We start from the raw sequence: 20,820 nt of genomic DNA, 5'->3' as shown, positions 1-20,820 counted from the left end.
CACTTCCTGATGATGATGTATCCGTTTGTTGCGTATATGGTCGATTTCGACGACGTTGGGCATAGACTTCTGCTCATCTATAAACCTCTCCTAATTTGTAATCCACAGTGTCCCTGCGGAATTTTCTCATTTTTCTCTCGTTTATTGCTTGTGAGTGTCTTGTTAACTGTTCGTTGATATCGTCAAGTATTTTTGTTCAGTCTTCTGCTGACATTGTGTTGGTCAATTCATTGGTCACTAGTACGATCTCCTTTGATAAATCTTCGAGGATGTTGGATAATTTCTCTATGATTAAAAGGATTAGGTCGAGTGAGCACTTATTTTTTGTGCATTTTTACATAATGATGGTTTTAGTGCTATTCTTAATCCACGGGGTATGTGTTGCGCTCGGTGATATTTTATTAAGGTACTTGCATGTAGCCTTTGATTTATTTCTCTCTTAGATAGATATAATAGTTGTTTGATGTTCTGTTTCTTGGTATGATTTATTGTAGATTGCGTTGTCTCCTCATTTAAAAAACTTTTGAACAATTAAAAAAAACTCTCATCCAAAAGTGGTTGTGCGCGGGCTAACACAGTTAGAACTTCACTTGTAGACATAGACAAAACCATGTCAAATGCTTATGTGAATAGTCAGGACGGTACCAGGTGCAGGTATTTTGCTGGGTGTGGCTGTCCAAATAATTCTACGGGCAGAGAAGAATATCCTATATCCAAGAACAATCCACATAGGATGTGTAGACAATATTCTGGAAGATTCTTTGAGTGGAATTTTCCATTCCTCTCAGAATCTGTGCCTAACTCAGTGATATTTCACCAGTTATGTGTCAGACTTGACATCCCGGTGATATATCTGTTTGCAGATGTTCACAATAGTCTGCTTCCAAGGTTCTGCTCCAGCTACCAGTTAGCAGAATCTTGAGGAGTAGATGTTCTTTCTTCTCAGTGGCCAAAGGGTCTCCTCTTTGCCTTTCCTGAGTTTCCAGTACTCCCCAGATTTCTAGCCCATCTTACTAGACAGAGGCAAGAAATGGTCATAGTAGCTTCCTTTTGGAATAGGAAATCATTATTTGCTCTACCACCATAAATGTAAACCGAACCAGAATGGATTCTTTCAGTGTCGCCATCTCCTCTTCATTCTCTTCTCCTCTTATTGCCCTCTTGTCGAAGAATCCTCCTCATGGTGTGGTGGTTGAGCAGAGTGGACTGAAAAAGCTTGGGTTTTTAGAGAAAGGAGGTTGTGCAGTTCACGCCTCCAGGAGGTTGTCTGCTATAAAGGCTTACAACCATCATTGGGCCTCTTTTCATAAGTGATGTAGATACACATATGTGGATCCCTGTGCGTGCCAGCTATTACTCATTTTGTAATTTTTGAGTGATGCCTTCGTATTAGGGTTGTCTCCATCTACCATTAGGATTCAATGGGTTAGCATCAGGCATTTAGAGAACCCTGAAGAGGTTTGAAGTCAATTACATATATTGACTGCCCGTCTTCTTAAAAAGCTTCTTGTTGGATTGCCATCCAGCTAGGAAGGGTGCTCATCTTTAGGTCTTTCCTCTTGTAGTGGCTCAGTGTGAAGACCATCCTCTGGCAGCATGAGAAGGCGGATAAAGTGTACCAGTCTGTTTGGTATATGCAATCTCTGAAAGGGGTTTGTTGGGGTCTATTCAAGGACATTCAACAAAAGGCACTGGTGCTTCCTGGGCCAAAGCTCGGGGTGCCTTAATCAAAGATATTTGTGTAGCAGGGATTTCGGCTGCTCCATTGACATGTGAACTGTCACTTTTGAATGTGGGTGCCCAGGATCAACTGTAATTTGGCACTAGTGGGTTATCACCTCTCTCAAAAATGTTTTTTTGAGATTCGGTTCGTTAAAATACAGTGGGTGTTGCATTCTGCTTTGATGTATTGTTACTTACTTTTTGCAATTCCTTAGCTGCTGCAATAGCTTCGGTAGGTCCTCATACGTAAAAGAGATTGACAAGAAAGTGACGGTATTGCTTAGATTGCTTACTAGTAAACCCTTTCTTTCCTCCTTGTCCTAGGCCTTTTATTTCCACCCTCCCTCATCTTGGCTCTCAGCTTTGGCTGAGCTTGTGTATTACAAAGGAGGCATTGGGGATAGGATGCCCTTTTATGGGCACGACTAAAGCTATGAGGTTTTAAAAAAAATGCTATGTGCTATGTAAGTGGCTGCAAATGAAGATATATCAGCATTTGTTTATGGAAGGTGCATATCTGTTACAGGAAGTGAGAACAAAGGGTACAAACAACATATGACTGTGTAGTCTTATGAAATCATCTTGAAAGATGCAATCAAACATCCTATATTTACCCTTGTAAGCTTCAGATTTAGTGTTTCTTGGCATACCTCAAAGTGCAACATTAATCTGACAACTAAGCCATAGCTCTTTGGCTACCTTGTTCTTTGGCTTAAAATTTGACTTGGTTGTTCTAGGCTTGTGTGAGATGGGCAGTAAGTCTGAACTCGGATAAGTTAGCCCCTTAGTCATGATGTTCTTGAATTGGTCCATTTTCCAGCCTTTACTAATTTAGTTTTGAATTCTATATATTGCACCTAATATTAGACAGCTTGTAATGGTTTTCCAGTATGTTTCTGGTTTCTGTGTTGGGTATTATGATTGATGGAGTTGGATTGATCCTAATTAATTCTGTCTGTATTGTGGCTGGGAGGTTGTTGGGTAGTGTAGAATGTGGTTTAAAAGGATGCAGCTGCAGATTGCGTTTCTTAGGTACTGGGTTTGGAGTTGTTGCTTGGAAAGAGCCAGTTCTGTTTAAAACAGTCCTGTAGGCTATGTTATCAGTGGTTGTATAGATGTGCTTTGGAAGGCCATTCCATTTTACTGAAAAAGACGTACCTCTGATATTTTGCTGAAGTACAGAATTGAAAGCAGTAGTCCTTCAGAGGATCTAAAAGGAAGGACAATTTAATTGGTACCTGGAGAATTTGGTTTGTGGGAACTCTGTGTCCTACTTTGTTTATAGATTTGTGGGATATCCAGAGACTATTCTCTGTTTACTAGGTAGTCAGTGCACACCATAAAGTGCTGGAGATATATGGGCTGATTTTAGATGGGAGAGTAGACGGAAGAATACATTTGGTACTTGTAGGAGAATTTTAAAAAGGTATGATGTGACACTTATGTATAAATGTTGGATTGGACTAGTCTGGATGTCCCTAGGTTGTTTGCTCTTTGAGAAGGGTGGGGACTGCATTCCAAACAGGAGAGCCAACGTAAAGGTGAAGGTAAAAGGGAGCAACTGCTGACTAGCATTATTTTAGTTTTGTTTGGATTGAGATCGATGTAGCTTGCCAACCATCAGTTTATTTAATCCTGCAGTTGTTGATTTCGTCATGCTTGAGATTGGTGTCTCTTGATGATTATTTGGTTTCATCCTTATGTTTGTAGTGATGCACATGAATGAGTGGATAAGGACCCAATGGGTTCTCTGGCGGTAATAGGGTTGATTTCTTTGGTGCACCAGAATGGAATGCTTTCAGAGCAGAGGTGAAATAATCTCTGGAGATTATATGTGTCCTGTTACCTAGGAAGGATTAAAATCAACCCAGTGCAGATTTTTGGATTCTTAATTGTTTTGGCCTTGTGATTATGAAGTTGAGATTAATAGTATTGCATGCAGTCAACAAGTTGCATGCGAATGACTTCTCAAACCTCTTTGCATTTTTTCGGCATCCATTTGGGATGAGTGCAGATTCTGCCCATTTTGATTGGGGTTAGATATTTGGCTCAAAGACATGAGAGGGCACAACTTGATGTAATCAGAGATGTAACCTAGCCTCACTTCAGCGTGACAAACATACGAGGTACTACATGAAACTGAGAGCAGTCTCCTCAAAACCACCTTTTCAATTTTCTGTAGGACTGGATAGTTCAGTTTCCTGCAGAGCCCTGCTGTATAGGTGGCAATTGATAAATGTTTTTTAATATATCACCACCATTTTGTTCGGTGGTTTTATTCACAATTTAGATGCAAAGTTATATAGTGCCTCAACACTTATAGCAAACATGGAGGACCTGGCACATTCCAATGATCTCCAACTAAATGCTGCATCTAACGAAAATGCCAAATAAGGGAAAGTGGGTAGTGGTTCAACTCTGGTGTCATTAACAGTGAATGCCTTACATTTTGTAGTGTTTGGGCCTTATGCCATAATATTTGGTTTTGACTGGTTTACATACAGATCTAAGTCACCCATGAACCGCGAAAACTGGTCCAACCGTCGCTGAAGGCCAAGTAGAGTCCTGGCAATAAGCACCGCGTCATCAGCATAGTGTAACACTGGAATCGGACGCATGTCAACTTGGGAAACATCCCGGTTCAAACTGACAAAATGTTTTTCTAATCCATTGATATACAGCGAAAAAATTAAATGGGTCCAGCTTACATCCTTGCCTCACTCCCCTCAATATTTTCAATGGATCAGTGGTTTCACCTCTTGGGCTATATTCTACTCTGGCTGTCATCTTGCTGTATAGATGCCTTAAGAACTAAATTATGCTATCCTCAGCCCCCATGTCGGACATAATGTTCCACAATTTTGAATGATTTACAAGATTGAAAGAGGAACTTAGTTCCATAAATGGCAAGTATATATTGCCATGTTTGGCCACTCTGTACTTATTTATCAATAGGTAGAGGTTAAGGTATAGATCTAGGGTGCCAAGTGACCTGCCTGAAATTGAAGATCTGAAAGAATATGATTATCCTGGGCCCACACTTCCAAACAATCTAAGAGTATGCTTGGTGGTGGCAAAGATCATACAGTGTGCGATCAAATTGAGGAAAATACTTTGCTATTGATTTTATCAAATTTGTTTGCATTTTGCCAACTATGCAATTTGATCTAAATTGTCTCACTGTATATGTGTATTACTGGAGATATTATTACATTTTGCTTTTAGTTGATGCCTTACCGATTGCCTTCCTTATGAACTTTCCTTAAATTATGCTTGCACTCAATTATATAATTGCACAATTTTAGGAATTTTGTATTCAAGTTTTAATGGATGTCTTGTAGAATTGAATGATTGGTGATAGAATTTTTGTAAGTTATTGTGTTCTTTTATTGAACCTTTTATGCTTAATTTTATCAAATAAAGATAATTTGACTGATTGACTCCAAGACATTTTAAAGTTTCAAGGAATTTTGCTAGTAGAGGAAAGTTTAAGATGGGTCTTAAGTGATTTGACATTTTGTGATCTAGGAATTTGTTTTTGAGAAGCAGTTTGATGTCACCAGCCTTGAGCTCTGTAGGGACTATCCATTCTTCCAGTGAGGAGTTAAAGATGATAAGGCAGTGGGCAGCTTTAGTGAGGGTGGATCTAATTTCTATAAAGATGTGAGGGCTAGGTACCTTGGGGAGTCTGAAGACTTGCATAGTTTGATTAGGCATTTAATTTGAACAAATGAGTTTATGTGAAGAGTTTCAATAGCCTGAGAAGGAAGGCTTGTTTCATGAAAGTTTCGAGGTAGCTGTATGGGATTGAGTGTGAACATTGAGATGATGTTTCATTTAAATAAGTTTGTGTATTTGCATATAAAAATAGAACGCTAGAGTGTCACATACTTCTTGGGAATGTTTAGAGGCAACTGTTGTTTGGCTCATTAACTGGTGTACAGATTGGGTATTTCTATTTTGCGCAATCCACAGGCTGAGCAGGCCTCACCAGCATTCAGCTCCATCACACTGGTGATGAGGAGGCCTCCACTACGTGCTCCCTGCCCTGCCTTCGGGTAATTCTTCTTTCCTGCCTGCATGCGACAGTGAGGTGCCGGCTCCTACACGCCCGGACCATGAGAACACCCCACGTACCCTCCGGGTGGCAGTTGGACTGCAGGGCTCGAGCGGTATCGGCTGCCTCTTATGCACACCTATGGGGGTACCAAATAAAACAAGCATTGGCAAAATCAATTGGTCTCGGCAATCCAAAAGCTATTGGCCTTGTCAATGTTTTTTTAGTCATGTTGAATAGCAGTGGCATCATAACTTATCTTTGAGAAGCCCTTCTCAGTGTCTATTATAAATCTCAAACATGAAAGTATGAACTCGTTTACACTTTATTTTATTTTAGTTACTCTGTTTCCTTAAGCCGGAAAGGTAGCTCAGTGGGCTGATGTGGTACTGCAAAGATGTGCCTTAAAACCTCCAGGTGACACGTTTGATTTCAGAGGAGAACTACTCAGCACTCAACAAGTTCCCAGGTCCAGGTGTATATTACCTGAGTAACTACTTATAGCACTAGATAAAATAATGTGCACCACTGTCCATTTAACAAAAGTTATTAAGTAATCAAGGAAAATACACTGTTAAATCGATTTATAAAAATCAAATACATTTACTGAGGAGAAGAAGACACGCTTTTAAGGGATTGTTTTAGACATGTGTAACTGAAAATTTAAATATCCGATTGAAACACAGATACCAAGAGAGCGTGGAGGTGCAGAATAACCCGTCTCTGAATGTAAAATCTTTAAACGTGTCGGAAGTAAAGATGCACGCCTTTTATTCCAAAGCAGGCTCAGTTTCTACCAAATCATGGAATTTCTGCAACGTATGAAAGATGAACTCAGCTTAGGAGTTAGTGTTTCTGCTGCTCTCAAACGAGATTTGTTGTTCTTCAGCAGTATTTCTCTAGAAGCAGAGAGGCTCACTGTTACGGATGATTAAAGGGTTACTTCCAAGACATGCTCCCCATGACTTATGAGTTACAAAACATGCACATTTTACCACTCCATCACACACTGAGGTCTGCAGTTAGGGCGATGGGAGGGCGTATTTGCAGATGAAACTGCGATGGGTGAGGGAGGGGGACACAAAAAAATACCAATAGGAGCTCTTCCCACCCAAGAGGACTGACAGGTTGCAAATACCGTAAATAAAAGATAAAGATATGTTTATACTGCCAGTTTCTATTGTAAACAAAAGAGACACAAAATGATCATAAGAGTACACAACTGCTAGGACCTGTAAGCTGTTATGTGTGAAGTGTGGACCCCCACATGGTGTGGAAACTACGAGGGGTGTTTGGCTTTCCCGTGAATGTAGTGAAAAGTGACATACGGAGAAGTATTCAAAGGCCGGGACGGGACCTCGTGGTCTTCGGCCAGTCCATGAGCAACTACATGGTGTATGCATCATTTTTTTATTGCAATCCCGCATACGCAACACAACATAAGCCACAGGAGGACTCATGGAGTTGAAAACTTGCCACTGAAGTATGCGGCAACGCCTCAGGCTCCCATTCTTTCAAAGTTGTTAAATTGAGTAAACTTAATTTGGACAGTAGTAATACCTGTTATTTATAGAGTTGAGAAACAGATGAAGTGCGGTGTGAAGCACTACTAACAAAACATTCTATTATTAAAAATAGAATACGCTAGAGTGCTTAGGCACTATTTGAAATGTGAATTGCAAGAGTGTGTCTGAGGTGATCTTTTCAGTTTCTCTTCTGCACTCTTTGAAACATTGTACCTTTAAATATTCTTTCACTGCAAACAGTAAAAGCTGAAATGCACCGGAGAATCCTTTGATTAGTTATGAGCACGGGAACTTCTTCTGCATTGAGGAGAAGCCCCGAGCCTCACAACTTAATTGAAGGTGCATCATAAATGCGTTTTTCGATAGCGTGGACATTACGCAGAGCACTTTAGGATACAAATGGATCATGAATAAAACCATGAATACTGCTGTAAAAGTGAGACATCAGGTGCACGGCCAGCTAGGGTGGTAAGTGTCCATAGTTTTCTTGCTGCCCATCAGCTGTTCAGCAAGTTGATAGACTGGCAATCAAGCTACTAGTGTTTCAACACAGAAAAATACCGTTTCACCTCCAGCTACTGGTGCAGAAGTAGTTGAAGGAATTTGAACACCTGGATGTAATTGAAAAGGTGGCTGGACCCACTCCATGGGTCTCCCAGATGGTGATTGTGGAAAAACCCAAGCATCCAGGAGAGATCAGACTGTGTATTGACATGCGCCTCCACAACAGGGCGATTAAAAGGGATAGGCACATCACACTGACAATGGATGACATTGTGACAGACTTTAATGGGGCCCAATGATTCTCGAAGCTAGATCTCAATGGTGGCACATTTCAAATTCACAGAATTTATGTTGGTTGATATATTGCACTATGGGAGTTGTAGTTGCGTGATTAGTGAGGTGTTATGGCTCGGTTGAGGTCATTGATTAACAAAGAGGGGAGGAGCACATAGAGAAAGTTTAAAAAGGAGATCATTAGAAATGAAAGTAACATTGGATTGTGAAAACGAGTGATCGCAACAACAAAGATAAGAAGGTATGAAGGGATGGTGGTTCTAGAAGACTGCTCGCATTTGAAAGTAGAGATCGTGGGGGTGCACAAACGGGGTGTCGCAATTGAAATGTGTAACTATTGAAAAGTGGTAAAACAATTCGAGTTTAACTCAAGGCGAATTGTTTAAACGAGAGGGTGTAGCGCATTACAATACGCATAGCGGGAAAACGTCAATCAGAAAGTTGGGGTAATTCGATATGAAGTATTGTTGAAATGCTTAATTTAGTCAGGACATATAATCTAATGGTCATGTTTGTTTTAAACTTTTAGTGAACCCCTGAAGACAAGCCCGAAATGCATTGGGAAAAGAACCACTAAGATTATGATTAATGTATGGGGCATGTGACAGAAAGAAGCCTATGGCACATCTGCCGTTTTAGAAGCTAATCATACTATCGTCTACCATGTAACATGATGAATTAAGATGAAAACTTGGATTACCTGGAATAAATTGGATCAAAATTGGGGTAAGCTGGTGTATTTATGATACGCTGCTGGCATTTTTGCAGTGCGTCCGAGTTTGAAGTGCGTTCACGCTTCAACATCTTCAGGTTACCAGCAACTGCCACTGGACCGGGAGAGGCAGTACATTATGATGTTCTTGATGCACTTGGGCCTCCCTCTGTACAAACAACTTATTTCAGACTATCGTCAGTGGTAGTGGTGTTCCAAAACACCATTAGAGACCCCCCTATCCGGATTGCCTGGGGTGATGGACATCAGTGATGATATCTTGGTCTTGATCTTGATATCTTGATCTACCACCATTGCCATTAGCCACTCTATAGCACCTCAGTGATAATGGACTCATCTACACAAGCACAAGTCTTCTTCTTTGAGTCACAGATCGGGTTCTTGGGATTCATCTTCTCAAAAGATTGACTGAAGGTTGACCAGAGAAAGTCTATATGGCATGCCCTGGCATCTCGTAACGCTACGGGAGTGTGAAGTTTCTTGGAAATGACCACCTACTGAGGGCTTTTCTTGCCAAACCTGGTGGCCCTTTCAGGACAATGGAAGTCCCTGACAAAGACAGCAGCAAGATGGTAATGGGGCCCTACGGAAGAAACAGTCTTTGCCAACATCAAATAAACACTTTTGAGCAACACTACAACATGCTATTTTGACCCAGTGGAAGCCAGAGAATTAATTGTCCATGCCAGTCACATTTACTTGGGTGCTGTGCTTACACAAGAATGAGACCTGGGAGTGTGGCCACCCCTTGCCTTCATGAGCTGAGTGCTCATGAGAGCTGAAGCCTAGCATGCCCGGATTTAAACAGAGGCCTTAGCCATCAAGTGGGAGTGCAACCACGTTCAAGAAGATCGGTGTCAGAACCGAGCTGCAGGAACGAGAAATTGAGGATGACCCAGGTCCTTGGGAAGGCGGAAAAGAGGAATGGGTTGAAAGTCCAGGAAGTGTGACCACCATGAAACCAAAACATAGGTTCAAATGATAGTGGCTCCAAACAACCACAGGGAAGTGCTGACAGTGAGGAGCCTTCAAAGGGGACTAAGGCAATCTATTTGCCAGCTCGAATTCAACAGTATTATATGTGGCCCAGTCCTGCACCCATCTCGAGATGTTTGTTATGAGGTTCTCTACAGACAATGTCTGTAACTGACGTTTGAGGGATGTAGAGTTCCACACACCCTCTGACCTCCCTCAACTTGACGGCTGGGTGCGGCCAGAGGTAAGGAAGATTAGAACTGCTCGAGGCTCTATCCCAGTGCATACAATCTGGTGTGCAGTCTGGTTATTTCTAGGAGCACAATCCGCTTGCTTACCAGTTCGGACCCGTTACACCACCGTTGTTTGTTTTCTATGGTAAATGCAGGTTTGTTCAATTAAAAAAGACATGAATGTCTGCTGAAGAGCTTTATATGTTATTGATTTGATGCACCATAAACCAATATGTCATGACACGTCCTCTATGAATATTTTCCATCAAAGACCTCGTATCATTGCACCAGTGCCTTGAGACCTTACAGGTGATTAGTTGTGCTCTACAAGAACCCTGATTGATTGGTTGATTGACAATCCTCATCTTATTAATTGGCATATATATGTTTAGAGGCAAAACGTGATTCCTAAGCTTTTGTGCTTTCCACAGTTACTAGTTTGATATTACGGAGTTCCTATCGGTCTTTTATGGAAAAACTGCGGGTTAGTGACTTCCACTATGATGTGTATTTGGAGCACACTGTTGGTCACATTTCCATGCCTATGATGTTTTAAATCAGGCTTCTCGTATTGAACAAATTCGAAACATTATATTAGTCTCTTGCTACTAATTTTTAAATCAGAAAATAAAAAATAATCCATGGTCCCTGTTGTATGCACCTCTAATGACCTTGCTTTGAGTGGAAAGCTACTGAACAATGGACCACAGTGGTTTCATTTTTTTAGTACTGAAAACACATTCCTATTATTTCCCATGACATCACAGGTGTAAATGAAATGTTCTTTTATTTGTGTATATTTTGCTTGAACCACACTTTCTGGTAACTTTAAAATTATGTTTAAAGTGTATTTATGGTTTACAACTAGATACTTCCCTGTAAAGAACAAGTTGACTGAATCATAATCGAAAAGTAAAGGGGACTACAACAGGTGACAGCATTTTTTTACAGAGGAAATTTTGCACAATGTTTGTTTTTCTTGCTAGATTAAGAAACATAAAAAAGTTTTTTAAAAATAGCAAAGAGTAATATTTAACTCACATGTGAGAAAGATTCCTCAGTGAACTGAACATCCGTCTCTGGATATTTGGAATTTCAATGCCCTCCAGGCTCCTATGATGTGTAAAGAAAAGACAACACCAAATCATCACTGACATTCTTATATACGATAATATTTCTTTGCTGCACATATGGTAATAGTCGCAAGTATTTGACAACCCACAAATATTTGATGATTACCCTAATCTTGTTTCTTTCCTGAGTGGGAGCTACTTGAAAAGCAACACCTTAAACTTACAATGATGGGAAAAATGTCAGAGGTCCCAGAATGAGTCTGGGACCAGTGGATTCAAAATGGTAGGCAACTATAGTCAAAAGATTGAACTTTGGTACAAGCAGACAGTTATTATCTTCATAGCTTGTCCCCTGTTTGGAGTTAGATGTTGTGGTTTTAGTTGAATGTGGCTGTGGGAGTGACTTATCCATATGTAACATCCACATTAATAATTCTGCTCTTTACTCCACCAATGGATGCCAACTGGTATCACATACTTTATACTCTTTGCCTACACTCAAAAACCTGGGCCTATCATTCCCAACTTTTTTACAAGTAGGAGATAATTTTTTTCAGAGCCCCGGTTAGGTCAGTAACATGGGTGATAAAGGGGTACAGCTCTGGCTAATTTATCTCAGCATACAATTCACAGGGCACTTGCTTTGCCTGACAACAACATGACAGCTTGAAGGCAGTTGAGTGACTCATAAAAAAGAGAAGATAACAAGGACTGGCCATGGCTGTGATGAGAGCGAGGTACCTTCTGCTCGATGGACTGTGGCTGTTCCTTTCTGCTTGTTTAAAAACACATTTTTTTATTGAGTTGAAGTCACAGAAAGAAGCATAAGTGACAGATCAGGCATGAAGATTTGCATCTTATTACAGTATTTGGAGTCATTGATTGCTCAGACTTTTACAGTTTTGGTTCAGTATATCCTCAACATACATCCATAAAAGACTCCTGGTCATACATGGTATCTCATGACATGCAATGGAACTCACACCATTGTCCCCATATGTTTTAAAATTTCTTCTCTTCATTGTCTTTTGTGCCTCAATGAATCAGTTTGTGCACCATTCTCTTAAGCCAGATAGTTGTACATGTCCCCATCTTGCACCTATGTCCTGTCTGACATTCTGGTATTACATACTACCTTCACATATTTGAGTATGTTCTGCCCGCCACACCCATATACCCAGCAGCAGTCCTTTGGCATCCATAGTGATCTGCAGTGGATACTCAATCTATGAGGTTCTTAACCTTATCACAAAATATACTTATCTGTGGGGAACCCCACTATGTATGCGGGAAATTCCCCTATCTCCACCACATCTGATGCATTGGTCATATCCAGTACATGCAACTGTTTTCAGCTGTTTACATGTGTAATATGTCCAGTTCAGTAGTTTGAGCTAAACCAGGAAGAAACCAACCTTTTCCACAAACTCTCTGGGCATCAACATTGCTTCCTCCCACTTTGTGTTGTCCAAACTCCTAAAACCTCTCACTCACCTGTCTCTTACCAGTGCCATCCAGTCAGAGGCATTGTTAATTAGTGTCTAATAATGTAATGATATTGCTTCAGTTGGCATTCCTTCAGTTAGTACTCTGTTTGGATAGGGGAACATTATTGGACCTCGGTCATACTCTCCTTGTATTAATATAATGCATATCTAAGTTGCAAACACTTAAACAGCCATACCTGAATTCCACTTCCAGTTCCTCATATATCTTACTGTCTGAGTCCGTCCCTATATCAATGACCTTAGCTATCTTGATGATGTCCCATTGTTGGAACCCTAACGATGCCCTGACCCCTTTCAAGAGGTGGCAGTCCCAGACTGGGGTTTCCCCTGTTACACTGTCCCACCAACCTGTTGATCCTAATGCATTTTTTGAGGTTTTTTCTACAATATGTATTCAACTTGGCCAAGCCTTTTGGGGAGTTTCCATAGATCAGCACCAGATAGCCCCAGTGTACCATAACTTGCCTATCAGCACATTGGAATTGCTGTTATGGAAGCTGGCTGAAGTTCAGCAACAACTTATTCAAGTGATCCAACATCTACAGCAACAAACCCAGTTCAATTATCAAGACTTTGGAAATTAGAAGGTGCCAGATGGTTAGCTGCCTATGAAAAGGATTAAGAGGCCATCACTCAGCTTACAGATGCTACAGCCATATGAAGAGTACACCCCAATGTACCTGTATCAGTGCCACAATAATCTACACCTGGTGAAGATACTGAATATGTTTGCAATACTTTTGATCACATAGCACACAATGCCATATGGTTTCCAGAGCTATGGGCTCTTTACATTGCCCCCTTAGTAATGGGAGAAATTCAGGCCATGTGCCAGGCTGCAAATCTTGATGGGACAACTGCTTATGAAGACACCAAGAAGGCAATATTAGCAAGACTTGGTTTGTTGAGAAGATTTACAGGAATCAATTCTACAGAGAATATTAAAAGCAATTGTTATGTAGTAAGGATCACTCAGACAAATGATTACACACCCCAGCAGCTTCTTCAAAGTAAATTTCTGATTAGATTGTTATTGAGTAATTCCTTGACGGGGGACCGCTACCAATTCTGAGATGGGTATTCGAGCACCCTAACCGCTCTCCCTCTGATGTAGTAGCTTTGGGGACCTCGTGCCAATGGGCTGCTGTGAATAATGCTCTGCTTCCTCCACTATCACAAACTGAAGCTGCTCCTAGCAAATATCACTTTAAAATTAGAAAAGAAGATGTGGCAACAGTGCAATTACCTATAATAGTAAATCTCTCCCTGATAGTACACCAAAGTTATTACTCTGAGGAGTGGTATCACATAGCCGATATATGTCCTTCTAAAAAGCCTGAATCCTTGGATTTCAGTGTATTGGGTAACAATTATGCTGATACCTGTTCAAGCCCCCATCTGTTTATGACCAGAGTGAAAATAAATTGCCAGAAAACATGGGGTTTAGTAGACAGTGGATGTTTACAAATGCTGGTCCTCCCATCTCCCCGAGAAAAGCCATGCTTTTATCAGTGGTATGCATCAATATGTGAAATCCTACCCTTGTAAGGCAGAAATGCTACAGGGTCAAGGAAGAGAGATTTTCCTAATGGTAGAGCTATAACCTAAGATGCCTTAACCTATTATACTGGGGACTGATGTACCTAATTTTAGGGAACTATTCTTTGGCAATCCTCTGCAAGTATCGGGATACGAAGCACCTCTGGCAAAAGAAAATATTAAAAGAACTGAACCCTTCGATTTTAGTGTATGGTTGGGGTCCCCCCATTTGAGGAGCATATGTTGTCACTTTCGCTCTCGGGTTGCCTTGCGGGTGTGGTTTTATGTTGTTGTGTTGTATAAAACGAAACCGTATTGTGGGCTCAGAGTCATGTGGCCCACGTTCTTGATACCTCCTGCTTTAGCGTCTCTGTAACGCCAAGTGCCTTATTGTATATATGTCATTTATTTCTGTCACTTTAGCGGCCGGCCGGAAGGTTGTAGGCCCATACTTGTATATATTTGAGATTGTAATAAACGGTTTAAAAAAAAAAAAAAAAAAAAAAAATGAACCCACGGCCCAAATAGAGTAAACACCAACTAGCTGAGAAGTAAGCTGGAAAGGTGCTGTTAGGTACCCAAACGATATTTACCTGCATGGACTGGATCTTAGAGACGTTTCTGTCCTCCAGGGTAGAACAAGAAGAAGTTCCCACTCTCCAATGAACTACTGGTAGAGCCAGAGGAGTGGAAGATATCACTCCACCTCCAGAAGCACTGTACGTCACCAGTTCTGCTCTGCTGTTCTACAACTAGTCCATAACAACATCATTGGAAGCCTTCAAGGAGCAGAGAAAACCCAAAAGAGGATGCTACAAAGGTTGTTTTGTTCAAGTGCATTAGCAGATGTTATCAGGCATTGCCAAACATGTCAGGTATGTAAACTGAAAAGTCCAGAATATTTACAAAACAATCCTCTACAACGTTTACAGATCCTACAGCCCCCTTTTTAGAGAATGGACATGGACCCAGGGGACCCATAGCACAGTCAGGAGGAAGTCACTGGTTATTGTTTCTGATTGTGGATTTTGGCACAAATTATTCTGAAGCCTTTCAATTAAGATGTATCATTTGCAGCCATATTTATGATCTCTATAAGCCATTTACTCCTGCATAGGGATAGCAAAGGAAGTAATCATGGGCCAAAGACCGAACTTCATGTCTCAATTGATGAAATAAGTCTTGAAAATAAAACAGTTGAAGACTCTTGTGTACCATCCCCAAACCAATGGGTTAGTGGAACAGTTTTATAAAACAATCCAGAAAGTGATGGGAAGGATTAGGAGAAAGTATGACTGCTAATACTATACACTCTCAGGAACACCCCTCAATCTTCAACAGGATTTAGCCTGTTTGAGCTATTATTGAGACATCAACCTCAATCAGTACTCAAAGACTCTGAGGAGCAGGAAGAACACTCAGTGTCATTAGTAGAGTATGCCCTTAATCTTTGGAAACAATTACAAGCCATTGGACAAACCACTGCAGACAGTATTCGAGAACTTAAGAACCTACAAGAAAAGTGTTACAACCAGAGGTCTAGGTAGAGAAGATTGCAAGTGGGTGAAAAGGTATTAGTTTTGCTCCTCAATTCTAAACACAAAGTACTGGGCCAGTGACTTGGACCTTATGAGGTTATTAAAGTAGTCGAAAGAGCCCCCTACAAAACTCCAACGTCGACTTGTTTGCAAAAAGACTTTATTCATCTCGTGACACAGCAAAAAAGTCCACTCTCATTCCTTACGCGTTTCGGCTATGTATCGCCTTGGTCATAGGTGAGTGAGATATATACCAAGAGGTTACATGGTCATAGCTTACACTACGGGTCCCAGAATGCACCGGCACTATCATGTCTTGACGTGTGACCAAGGCGATACATCGCCGAAACGAGTAAGGAATGAGAGTGGACTTTTTTGCTGTGTCACGAGAAAAATAAAGTCCTTTTGCAAACAAGTCTACGTTGTGGCTTTGAACTCTGTGTGCCATTAATTCAATAGGATTTCCATTCCTGCATACAAAGCCCGCCCTGCAGGGTCGGGGGCCTCCGGTAAAATTGAACTTTGTTTGGATGTTAATTGAGGAGGCATGACCCGCTGAAACCATGCACCAACCACCGGACTGCCATGGATATTGGGTGCTGGTATAAGAAAGGGAGACGAGAGGGGAGATTCCTCTCTCTGAGAACGCCGCATTGCAAACAATACACAGAAGCGTGACAAGCAACAGCACTGTGCTAATTATTTGAGCAGCATACACCTACAAAATGGGACACTGTTTTTTATTATATCCACGTGACACTGGTACTGTAACGCGATTGTGGCATAATGGACAGATCACGGTGCCACGTCAAGAAATGATAGTGACAGTGCATTCTGGGACCCGTAGTGTAAGGTATGACCATGTGACCACTTTGTATATATCTCACTCACCTGTGACCAAGGCGATAAATCACACAAAATTCGGATCCATGTTTAATTCAGACCCTGGGTGTATGTGTGTATATATATATATATATATATATATATATATATATTCACTGAAAAAACCATAGGTTTCAGGGGCGTTATAGTTGGCTGGACTTTTCACTCGTACAAAACCATTGAAATTCCCCCGTTATAGTTAGTTCAGCTAATTATAACTCGCGCGCCCGCAATGCACTGCTGAGGACGTCACATATTACATCACTCATGACATCACTGATGACATCTCAAATGACATCACTGATGACATCACCGATGACATCTTCCAGTGAATGTGTGTTTTTCTGAAAATTAAATATGTTTTATATATGTATATCTCAAGGTCGATGGAAGAATAAATGGGTATATAAGTGTCTAAATGGATGATTTGTTTTTGAAAAATTGATTGTATAACTGACTGATTAAGTGTATCTTAGTGAATACATGGCTTAGTGAGTAATGTTTAAATATGTAAATATCTGTATCAGTCTCTCACTTTGTGCATAAGTGGCTGCATGGATTGGTGAGTAGCTACATGAGTGTCTATATAGGTTATTAGTTGGTTTATTGAGTATCAGTATGAGTGTCTGAGTTTCTGTATGGTTCGGTGGGGGGTATTACGTAGTGCATAGGTGCATGAATGAGTGACTCACTGTTTGTATGTGTTGAAGACAGCATGTGTGCAGGACTGTGTGGGTGGATGAGTGTGTGCATGGGTGTGTTAGTGACTGAATGCCTGTCTCACTAGTGTCTTTATGAGTAACTACATATGTTTTAAACTAGTATATGTGACTATTGGTGTATATAAGTGAGTATATGTGAGAGTGAGAAATTGGAAGAGTTCCTGTATGAATAAGTATGTGTTTCTATAAGTGATTGTTTAAAAGACTAAGTATGTGTAAGGTTCTGTAGCAGTAAGTGTGGTGGTGTGTGTATAACTGTATATGCAAGTAAATGGATGTTTGATTCTTTATTAGCATGAGTGACTATGTGTGTGAGTAACTATCGATGAGTGGCGTTGTGTAACAGGATGTATAGGTGTATGAGTACATATCATGAGTGAGTACATGTATGAGTGACTTTATAGGACAGTTGGTGAATGAGTGGATGTGTATGTGGATCTTAGAATTACTGAATAGGTTGTTGTAACTGGTAGTGGTATGTCCATTGTTTTGAAATTTTTACTTTCTATTTTTGAATGTGTGTATCAAAGGTTATATTAGGGTGAGAGGAGGTCTGCCACTCTATTACAAGTATGATGTCATCAGTGATGTCATCAGTGATGTAATTTGAGATGTCATCAGTGATGTCATGAGTGATGTCACTGACCATGTCATCAGCAGTGCATTGCGGGCGCGCGAGTTATAGTTAGCTGAACTAACTATAACGGTGGAATTTCAATGGTTTTGTACGAGTCAAAAGTCCAGCTAACTATAACGCCACTGAAACCTATGGTTTTTTCAGTGAATTTCTAAGGTTTTTTAAATGCTAATTCCTAACTATAACGTGCCTGAAACTTATGGTTTTTCAGTGAATTTCAAAGGTTTTTTAAATGCTAATTTCTAACTATGCCTACAGAGATAGGACATGTGAAGAAAGAAGAAAAAACGCACAGAAAGAAAAAAAAGAAATGCAGAAAGAAGCAACAGAAGTCCTCAAAGACAAAGAAAAGTGCAGGAAAAAGGATAACGTGCAGAAAGAACAAACAGAAGAGCAGAAAGAAGCCTTGTTACAAAATCATCCTGTATCCTCAACTTTTTCAGACGGATACTGGTGGTAACTGAATCTGACTAACCAGTCCTAGAGCCAGTGCTATGTTAAAAGACACTCAGAATACAGTGAAAACACCTACATACACTAGGGAACACTATGTGTTGGGGACCCCTGTGATTAGCATGACCTCCTCTGTAAGCCCCTAGTATATAATAGGGCAGGGGGATTAAAACTACTTCTTAAAACGTGCCACAGGGCGTGTTTGCACACGTCACCTCAGGCCCCGTCCCCTCCCTTCCCCACTGTGTAAACACGGCCTGTGGCCGTTTTAAGTTGGGAGATTAAGTCCCCTTGAATCCTGAGGGTCCCTAGGGTCCAACTAGACCACTAGGTACCTCCAGTAAGTGCCACCGAGCTGCGTTGCAGAGAGATGTAAAAAGGGGCACGGCCTAGACCACCTCTCTGCAATGCAGCTCAGTGGCGCTTACTGGAAGCACCTGGTGGGCTTGTTAGACCCCAGGGGCCCTCAGGATTGAAGGGGAATTATTTCCCCAACTTAAAACACGCCATAGGGCGTGTTTGCACACGTCACCTCAGGCCCCGTCCCCTCCACACGCCCTGTGGCCGTTTTAAGTTGGGAGATTAAGTCCCCTTGAATCCCGAGGGTTCCTAGGGGCAAAATAACCCACTAGGTACGTCCAGTAAGCGCCATTGCAGAGAGGTGTAAAAAGGGGCATGGCCTGCACCACCTCTCTGCAACGCAGAGCAGTGGCGCTTACTGGAAGCACCTGGTGGGTTAGTTGGCCCCCAGGGTCCCTCAGGATTGAAATGGAATTATTTCCCCAACTTAAAACGCGCCACAGGCCCCGTCGCCTCCCTTCACCACTGTGTAAACGTGCCCTGTGGCCGTTCTAAGTTGAGAGATGAAGTCCCCATGAATCCTAAGGGTCCCTAGGGTCAAACTAGCCCACTAGGTACCTCCAGTAAGCGCCACAGAGCTGTGTTGCAGAGAGGTGTAAAAAGGGGCGTGGCCTCAGAACACCTGTCTGCAACACAGCTCCCTGGCGCATACTGGAGATACCTGTTGGGCTAGTTGGCCCTCAGGGACCCTCAGTATTGAAGGGGAATTAATTCCCCAACTTACAACTGGCCAGGGGGTGCGTTTGCAGAGTGCTGCAAGGAGGGGGCGTGGCCTTCGGCGCGATGCCGGTCTGTTATTTATTTTATTTTTTTAAGAAGGAGGGCTGTGTGGCCCCCCTTCTTTTTCTAATTTATTGGCCCTGGGGACCCCGTCCCCCAGGGCCTGCCCCCTAATTTTTTTTTTTTGAAAAAAAAAAATTGGAAGGGGGCCGCGTGGTCCCCCTTCCAAGGCCTTAATCGGCACCGGGGACCCAACCCCCGGGGCAAGGCCTTTTTAAAAAAAAAATCTTTAGGAGGGGGGCTGCGTTGCCCCCCTCCTCAGGCCACTAATGGCCTCGGGGACCCCATCCCCCGGAACCGACCATTGTTTTTTATTATTTTAAAAAAAAATATATTTATAGAAACACCTAGGACATGCTGGACAAACCGTATGCACCTATCACAATGACGATTTGCGTGATATTCATTAAAAGGCGACTATGCATACAATGAATCCACGTGGAATGTATTTACACCGCTAGTGAAGCTCTGATGTGTCTGACGCCCTACCGTGCCTAATCCCGGCGCTCCAGCCGGTGGGTACTCTCCAAGTAGACACCCTTGTCGTTTATTTATACAAACATGGGTAGCTATTGACGGGCACATTTAATACACACAAATAATTTAAACGTTCTTTGTCGCTATTTGAAAACTCAGAAAATATGTCCTCATTTTAGTTTTTTAGAGCACTAACCATAATTTTGATGCAAATAAGACCCTCTCATATATGTAATTTCTAAAGGAAATACTCTAGGTATTACAGTTTTGATTACTTCAAGATGACGTCAGGCGTTCCACACTTTTGTAATAAATCTAGAATGTTAGCAATCTAGTGGTTCATTGGGATACTGTTGAGAGGCAGAGGCCAGGGGCACGGACTATGAAAATTGAAGGCAGGTAGGAGAGTGCAGATGAAACAATTTGACCACACTGGGCAGGCAGGAAGAGCAGTGGCAGCACAACAGACTATGGAGGGCAGTGGAAAGGGGGGCAGGGGCAACAAACCAACAATACAGGACTGGCAAGAGAGGCTGTGGCAATATAATAGACTATTGTGGGCAGAAGGAAGAGGCAGTGGTAGTATAACCATATATGCCAACAGACCTGTTTCAGCCAGGAAACGTCCAATGTTTTTAAGCTCAAATGGGCTTTATTTGATCTGTCTCCTGTCTACAATCTCCTCTTTTTCAATGTAATTCAAAGGGGAAAATCAATACCCCAGTTTTTTTTCAAAATCTCCCTCTTACCAAGTTCAAAATGTTCGCACGTATGGTACATTGGATCATGGTAGGCAGGAGGAATTGG

At 41.5% G+C, this 20,820-nt stretch overlaps 1 protein-coding gene across 1 annotated transcript in view; it reads right to left on the bottom strand.

Moving 5' to 3' along the window:
* RXFP1 (relaxin family peptide receptor 1) overlaps positions 1–20,820 on the bottom strand; it is a 1,268,256-nt gene that overhangs the window by 106,512 nt on the left and 1,140,924 nt on the right. The window contains exon 14 of the mRNA XM_085641728.1: positions 11,086–11,157. Within this exon, the coding sequence (XP_085497854.1) occupies positions 11,086–11,157 (72 nt within the window). The remainder of the gene's footprint in view (positions 1–11,085; positions 11,158–20,820) is intronic.

Source organism: Triturus cristatus, chromosome 2_2 (assembly GCF_964204655.1).
Source record: "Triturus cristatus chromosome 2_2, aTriCri1.1, whole genome shotgun sequence".
Taxonomy (NCBI): domain Eukaryota; kingdom Metazoa; phylum Chordata; class Amphibia; order Caudata; family Salamandridae; genus Triturus; species Triturus cristatus.
The sequence above is the reverse complement of the archived record's forward strand: the minus strand, read 5'-3'. Positions and strand labels throughout refer to the sequence as shown.